Raw genomic sequence first — 8,245 nt, 5'->3', positions numbered from 1 at the left:
CAGCTGTAATACAAGACAACTTGCATAGATGGAAAATTAAATAGCTAAAGATGACAGACGTGTTTCTCATACACTAGTAAAATAAAATTCAACAATGCTTAACCAAAAGGAAAGGAAAACTTGTTCAATGCTTAACGTTTGCATTGGAACTCCTAATTAGATGTCACAACTTTCAGATGGCTATGCAGATGAGCCGATACCACTCCAGGGCAGGTAGGCTCAGTACTCCTTTGTCCAGTCCCTCCTTTTCTACCCTCGGACGCTGATGTGTAATAGAAACAGCTCTGTCAGATGGTGGCCTTGTAGTTTTGCTGTGAAAAATCAGTTTATTATCACCATCCTCTACATTTCATTTACATACTAAAATAACTCAACATTTTAAATATTTCTTTATTTCAAAGCCAAATATTTAGTTCACTTTTTATAGGTACAACTTTTTAAAAAGGTCAAAAAGCTGCTAAAATAGTTCATTGCCCATGACAAACGCATTCAAATGGTCAAACATATTTATACACTGTAATTAATTTTTTCAGGAGGCAGTTGTGAAAAATATATAAAGCAAAAATTTCCAGAGAACTCTGATTAATAGTAGCCAATATGAATGCATACAGAATTCTAGTTTTTATTATTATATTTTCACATCCTCTTATGTATCCCCATTCCTTAAAGATTCACAAATTGTTACAAGATAATCTTCACTAAACACGAATGAGTTGGATAAGATTTAAGTATTTTCTCACACTTTTATGTTTCTAGGTAATAAACTTAAAATGTTCTTATTACTAAGTGAAAAAGCATATAAATATTTTTTTAATGAAACAAAAGCATTCACTTGACAAATTAGTTTATTAACATCAAGTTTAAGGTTGTGCATAAAACTGCAATAATGACAATTCAAATGAAGTAAACAGAATAAACCGTTTATTAAAACACTGTGTAATAAAATAAACTTTTTTTGATCCAATGCTATAGTGGTAAACATTTTCCCCTCAGTTTACCTGAAACAGTTAAATTACATCATAATCTGACTAAACCTTGAAAATACTCCTGTCCTTTCCCACTGAACGACTGAACAGTGAGGTGTGCAGATTTAGGATTTTTTGATGAGTCAAGGATAGAGGACGATAACCTAAAAGACAATCAAAATCTCATATGCCCAAAGATTAAATTTTATTTACCCTGCTCACTGGCCCAAACTTAAAATTGTCATATCAAATAAATATTTCATGAATCACCCCCCTCCTTGCCTAAAATAAATATCGGGAACAATTAAGGATATGAGTTGGGTTTTAAACTGCACTTTATTTGTTACTATAACATTGTCTTTTTTTTAACTGATCAGCCTTAAGCATGCAAAAAGTTCTCTTCTGAATGGAACTGCTCCCACAGCCCCTTGGATGTCAATAAGTAAATTATAAAGGTCATCCAATATGTAGTTCTCTCCTCCTTTATAGCACTTCTAAGCAGTGTGACACATACCACAGAGATAGGAAAGACCATCTTTAATAAATTATCTTCTTAATTGTAGAGAATTTCTGAAAATAAAACTGACAAAATGCTAACCCAATGCCTTTGATGAGTGCTCAAGGACCAAAGACCCATCTCCTCCTACTTGAAGACTTAGTCCTCTGGACTGTCTTGGCCACTGTAGGGTACTTGGTGACGCGCTGCGCCGGGCTCTGGACAAAGCACTAAGAAGTCCTTCTGCCACTCTCATTTGCCGATTCTTTGGACCACCCAGTCTTGCTGACAGAGAGGGCAGCGATTGTTCTGTTTCACCCACAGGGACATGCAGCAGTTGTGGAAGGAATGATTACATTCTCCCCAGACCACTAAAAGGAAGAAAAAAAGATTATTTGACATTACACATTTCAATTTAAATGACTGAGCTCAAATATAGGGTATCCCCCCAAAAAATGTATATACACACTTTGAATAATTATAAAGGCAGTGTTTATTAAAATACATTTCATTTTCAAAATTCAGCTATCAGCTGTTAGTGTGTATACATTTTTTGGGATACCCTGTATATAGCTTATTTTATATTATGAATAATAATCATGGCTCATAATCTCAAATAAAGATGGTAAATTGGTCAAAATAATTTTTCCTACCTATAAAGAAATAGAACCTTACATGTATAAAGTTTGTACTTAGGGGACTTTCCATCACTGTTCTAGAATCTGAATGATGTGGTGGCCCCAGTTCCTCCATAGCTCCATATACTGTCTTCCTGAGGTTAGGAAATGAAAGGACCTGAGCCTTCTTTAAGGCCTGAGTTCTTAGTCACACTCTGACCTTGGAGATGTTTGGGGCTTTATTTTACTGAAAAATTCCTCCCGATTTTTATTTACCAAGATATGAGTTTTAAATGTTTTCAGTTCAGCCCGCCTCGGCATGGCTCAGCAGTTGAGCATCGACCTATGATCCAGGAGATCGTGGTGCGATTCCTCGTCAGGGCACATGCCGGGTTTGTGGGCTCGATCCCCAGTAGGGGCGTGCAGGAGGCAGCCAATCAATGACAACTCGCTCATCATTGATGTTTCTCTCTCCCTCTCCCTTCCTCTCTCTGAAATCAATAGAGACATATATATTTACATATATATATAGTTTTCAGTCCATAGTAACCTATTATAGACACGCTTCTAAATATTATCAGCTATACATCTGCTGAGTTGTTTCCTAGAAGTGGTGATAAGCTGTGCTAAGTCATCAACAAGCAATGCAATTCCTCGTGACAAAAAGAATGAAATTTTCAGAGTGGCTGTCTGTGATCAAAGAAAGATGGCCTACACCTCACAGTTCCCAAACTAATATTTTTTAAACAGCATGAAAGAAAAATTTTAAACTGAGGGAAATCACTCACAATCTGGACTACAATATCAAATGTGAGCTTCATTTTTCCTTGCTTGACCAACTGAGCTATATAACAGAAAAACTAAAGACATAGGAATAAAGAAAAAAGAAAAAAAAACACCTTATGAAAATTGGCTGTAGAGGGTAGAAAGCAAGGGGGAATCATTCTAGTGTTTCAGGAGGAAGAAACAGGATTTGATCAAAATGGTATAAATCATTAATAAGAAGTTGTATGTAGCCCTGGCCGGTGGCTCAGTTGGTTGGAGTGTCGTCCTGTACACCAAAAAGGTTGTGGGTTCAATTCCTGGTCAGGGCACATACTAGGCTATGGGTTTGGTTCACAGTCAGGACAAGTACGGGAGGCAACTGATTGATGTTTCTCTCTCACACTGATGTTTCCCTCTCTCTCTCTTCTCCACTCCCTCCTTCCCTCCCCCTCTCTCTAAAAACATCAATAAAACATATCCAGTGAACCACACCAGCACAAAGTACAAAGTTAACCTTTCATTGTTTAAACTCTTTGATACAGCAATCTAGAAGTGATGACTTAAAGAACTGGGACATACAAACCTTTGAACTACTTAAAACATTTAGCCTAAGATAACTTTTGTAGTCCCAGACTATAAGGGAAATTTAATAGACTTCTATACACAAACTACATTCCCAAAAAAGACTTATCCTTTTTCTACCTCAGTTGAAAAGTTAAACATTACATCATAAGAGTATTGAAAACTGAAATGCTTTATTAGAATGAAATCCACCAAAACTGACCTATCACATACTCAAAATTTAAATGTTTTGACAAATTCCTTCTTATATAATTTCCTTAATAGAAGAGAATTATTCATTTTTTTGATTATCAAAATATTTACTATGCCCATGTCTGGAATACTTACATAACCAATTCTTCTTAATTATAGGCAATAAAAAAACTTGCAGATTCATTCCATTAAGGCCTTTTGAGAATCAACACATTTTATATTAATAATGGATCACTGCTTTACAGTTTATTTTTGTGTATTGATAAAGTCAGTCTTAATAGCAAATTCAAACATCCCCACTGAGAGAAAACCTTCAGTTGAAAAAGCATGAGAATGAAATTACAACATACCAACACAATCCTCTTGTTTGTTTTCAGCTTGACATCTAAGACAGGCATCTAAAAGTAAACAAACAGCAATTCTCATTCTGATGCTCAGAATGCAATTTTTAAAACCCAGACATTTCAAAGTCAAATAAAAGCCCAAAGGCTTAGAGATGGAGATAAAAGACTCATACTATTAATTTCTCATCTGAATATAACTGTTTAAAGATGAATAACAAGGCACTGTACTAATTTACTTATGACCAGGAGCAATTTTACAAGGGTTACTGACCCTCTATTTTTACAAGCTCTGATGAAAAGATGTCCTGACAGTGAATTCAATCATGAAAAATATGCCACACTCCACTGTATTAGCGTTATTATAAGCTCACTGGCATGCTCATATAGCTCAACCTTAGGGGTAGTTTATTTTTAAGACACTTTTTTAAATGAGCTACACATGGGGATGTAAAGTACAGCATAGGGAATAGTCAATATTGTATTAACTATGTATGGTGCCAGGTGGGCACTGGAAATATCGGGGGGAAACACTTTGTCTAACCACTATGCTGCTGTACACCTGAAACTAATATAAAAAATAATACCGACTACAAACTGTAATTGAGTAAATAAAATTAAAAAATTAAATAAGCCATGCATATATATTGGTATTTCCTTACCAAAAAAAAAAAAATCTAGGATACCCAAGAAACTAATAATAGTTTACCTTGGAGGGGGTTGGATGGTAAGAAATTTTCATTGTATACTGTTTTAAATTTTTGAATTATGTGATTATATAATCTATATAAAAATTAAAATTAAAAATACTTTCTAAAAACTAGGTATGTTTTTTTCTTCTATAAAAATGTTCCCTTTACAAAGTAACTCTGAGCCCAAAGCATTTACACAACAATAGCAAAGTATTTTAATAAACTACTTGGGAGTAAATATTAGGAATGGGAACCTAAAGTATACTAGGTTGCTTGATGAGAAAGTAATATAGATTATTTCAGGGACTAAGGAAGTGGATTCATTCACTAGCTGGAAGAGGAGTCAAAGGTGGGTAAAAGGAAGTTCAAACAGAAAAAAAAAAAATTAACATAAGCTGGAGAAAAAATAATTCTGTAAAAATAGACACACGGTGGAGCTGAAGCCTGCTCTTCTTACACTGGATTATGCACAGGCACTTGTTTGCTTCTCTCTGCATGCTTTTACCCTAAAAAAACACACCACCCTGGCCTCTTCAGTGTGGACTAAAAACAACCACTGCCTCCTAAGACTTTCTTCAATTCTACAATTACTGAGTATCTGCTCTGTGCAAAGAGTTATGCCCTGGGGACACCAAAATGACCAAGTCTGGGTCTCTGGTCTCCAGAGCAAATGGGAAGGCAGACAGGCAAACAACTAAGTATCATAAGGGTAGTGATGTAACAGTGAAGATGAGGCTCTGGTTCTGTGCAGTCACAGAATTAGAGTTTGTGATCCCAACTGCCTCTTTTACAAATTAGGAAAAGAAAGCCCCCAAAGGTTGTGTCAAATGTCCAATTAACATGTAGCCACAAAGGCTTCCTCTGGCTCTATAACTTGGCGGTACAGGCGAAGCTGTTCCTCTCTTCCTCAGGAGCCCTTGCTCCTTTCAGAATGAAGGGAGGAAAGGGCAAACCGAGAGTGTTAACATCAGAATGGGTTGACAGGCAAATCTTGGATCAGGAAGTCATAATAAATCAATTGTGTATTCGATGAATTCCAAATATTAAGGAAATGGGATTAAGTGGGCTCTTTCTGTAGAATCTAGAAATCTCTGAATTATGCTTATAGCTTTGATTTAGATGATCAAAAACTGACCTAAGTAGATAAAAATTCCCAAAGTTTCAGATAAAAGGAAAAAGTTTTTGATGACACTCCTAATATCTGAAACAGCACATTTCTAAGCAGTACAATAACACTAACACCTTTTAGAATAATGCTAGGGCAAGGACTGGGAAGTCTGAAAAACAAACTTCCTCTCGCTGTCACCTGACCACGAAGTGGATTTTAACACCTCATAAACAAAATACAAAGGTCTAGTCCAGAATACTTTCCTGAACTCAAAGTATAGCTGTTGTAAATCTGCAACATGAATCCACAGTAGCAGAATGCTTGCTATAATTAGAAAGTAAATGTGAATGGGAGCCATTTATAGCCCATACTTATACTTACTTTAAATATCCCAAGTAAAGTTTATTTGTTGCAAGATTTCAACCATTATTTTAAACTCTACATTTCTACTTAATAGCTTAAACTTTTTTCTTTGGAGAGAAGAATAAAATGCCTTTTTAGGAACATTGTTCTTTTTAAACTAAAGGAAATTTAGGTGACAAAATTTTCAGCAAAGCCTGTCTTGTTAAAGAACAAAAACCGAAGTCACCTGTGTAAGTTAAAAATGCTACCCAAACTGGAAAATACGGTTCTAATTCTTAAGGGGTGGGGTATGTGGTAAGGGGACTGACTGACCGTACTGCAGGCCAATAAACTAGGCGCTTTTAAAACCTAATATGCAAAATAAGTGGATCATGTCTGAAACCAAGCTCTTTCAAAAGTAAAAAGTAAAAAATATTTGAACCTCTTTGAAACCAGTTCTTATGAATAAAAGGCATACTAAAGAGTGTAAACATAAATGTCTTGATTCTGGTAGATCTGAAGTTTCATTCCCTCAAGAAGGGAGAGCAATTCTCTGCAAGTTATTTCTCCAGCTCTCTCATTTTTCAGGGCAAGACACCACGTTTTCAAATTACTGACACCTCGGTTTTCTGCACCTACCCTCAAGCAACAACATGTAAGAAGCTCTCCCGGTAGTTTTAAATGCTCTATTTAAAAATACAACTTGCATGTAAACCACCTCTTTCTCAAGGTGGTTTGAGATCTTAAAACAGAAACCATATAAAACAAAACGGGATGAAGTCGTGTTCTGAAAGGTTTCACTTGGCCCAATATTTGTATTAAAAATACCACGGCAAGAAGAGGGGCTTATTTATAAAAGCGGGTTCTCCATCCACAAAGGCCTGACTCAGAGCGGGGCAGCATCTTTGCCAGGAAACGGCATCCTATGACAGGAAGGGGCCAGCGCGAAGATCAAGTTCTGCGTTTCTAAGTAAAGGGCGGGACATTCTTCAATCCCCACAAACCTTAAACTATTCTTGAACCGCACTGGACCCCCTTTCCGGCCAAGCGAGTGCCCTGGGACCTGTCTTGAATCAGCCGGATTGAAGGGCCGGCAGCAGGCCAGCAGTCGCAATGGCCGCGCACACTTCTCTTCCCTGCAGCTCGCAAGAGCGGGCTGCGGGTGTCGCCGGGCGGGCGATGACCAGAGCGTCTGCGCTGTGTGACCAGGGCCAAGGATGCGGCCCCTGAACCCGGGCCTTCCCCGCGACCCCTCTGCGGTTCGCTTCTGGAGACCGGCCTGGGGGCTGCCGGCCACACTAACCCAAGTGGTTCCTCGCTGCTCCCATCAAACCACAAGGTGGTGTATACATTCTTGGTCACACCCATCGCCACTTGAAATTATCTTAATTCCTCTACTCGCTGCCCGTTCCTCTCGCTAGAATCCAGCCCCAGGCGCTGGGACCCCGCGGCCCCCGGCGGCGGCCACCCTGCGGACGTGTCCGCCGCTCCCGGACAGGGCGAGCCGCCCCCAACCCTCCGGACACGGGTCTATCGGAGCCCTTGGCGCGCCCCCCTCCCCGTCCGGAGCCGGCCCCGCGGAGGCCGTAGCGCGGCCGCGGCCTCGCGTGCAGCGCTTACCCATCACCTGGACCCTGCAGATGGCGCACGTATCGCACTCCACGTCCCAGCTCCACATGGCCACCGCGTTCCACTTCTTGAGAGAGAACATTTTGTCGCCGCCCGACTTGGAGCCTGCACCCCCGGAGTGAGAGGACAGGGCGCAGGGCTCCTCGCCGTCTTCCACGTCGGCCATGGCGGCGGCGCGGAGCCGGCGCGGAGACGTTGGGTCGGGGAAGGCCCGCGGCTATGGCGGCTCCGTGGGGCCGCCCGACAGGCCACAGCGCCGCCCGCAGGCAGCCGGCCACCGCGGCGCCGGAGACGGGGGCCGCCCGCGATTGGCCGGCGCGGGCCCGTGACGTCACCTTACGCCAGCGCCCGGCCGCCGTTTCCCCGCCCCCTTCACGGCGGGGGCCGCCTAGAGGGCTGAGCGCCCGGGGGTGACGTCGGGCCGCAGCCGGGCCCGCTCTGCGCAGCGTGACTGTCGTGATTGCGGGAGAACGTTGTGCGGGAACCGCGTGTCCTGCTCTCTGCCTTCGTGAAACT

The 8,245-nt window shown here is 40.7% G+C and overlaps 1 protein-coding gene across 2 annotated transcripts; it reads right to left on the bottom strand.

The window, feature by feature from the left end:
• Nucleotides 1-370: 370 nt before the first annotated feature.
• RNF7 (ring finger protein 7) lies at nucleotides 371-7,956 on the bottom strand. 2 transcript variants are annotated; one of them, XM_087824969.1, is made up of 3 exons: nucleotides 7,721-7,956; nucleotides 3,968-4,015; nucleotides 371-1,832 (listed from the first exon to the last, which is right to left on the bottom strand). In XM_087824969.1, exons 1-3 carry the CDS (start codon nucleotides 7,893-7,895, stop codon nucleotides 1,714-1,716), a joined length of 342 nt encoding a protein of 113 aa, XP_087681095.1. In that variant the 5' UTR covers nucleotides 7,896-7,956; the 3' UTR covers nucleotides 371-1,713. The 2 variants fall into 2 exon arrangements, with proteins under 2 accessions (XP_087681095.1, XP_087681096.1); XM_087824970.1 differs by having other exon boundaries at nucleotides 7,728-7,956.
• Between the last annotated feature and the right edge of the window lie 289 nt (nucleotides 7,957-8,245).

Source organism: Miniopterus natalensis, chromosome 15, assembly GCF_054644295.1.
Source record: "Miniopterus natalensis isolate mMinNat1 chromosome 15, mMinNat1.hap1, whole genome shotgun sequence".
NCBI classification, from domain to species: Eukaryota; Metazoa; Chordata; class Mammalia; order Chiroptera; family Miniopteridae; genus Miniopterus; species Miniopterus natalensis.
Note: the sequence above shows the minus strand (reverse complement) of the source record. Positions and strands in the feature narration are given on the sequence as shown.

Coding starts and splice junctions, on each gene's coding strand:
- RNF7 (XM_087824969.1), bottom strand. CDS start 7,895: ATGGCCGACGTGGAAGACGGCGAGGAGCCCTGCGCCCTGTCCTCTCAC. Junction 4,016..7,720: donor CTGCAGGGTCCAGGTGATGG/GTAAGCGCTGCA, acceptor GTTTACTTTTAG/ATGCCTGTCTTAGATGTCAA. Junction 1,833..3,967: donor CAAACAAGAGGATTGTGTTG/GTATGTTGTAAT, acceptor TCTTCCTTTTAG/TGGTCTGGGGAGAATGTAAT.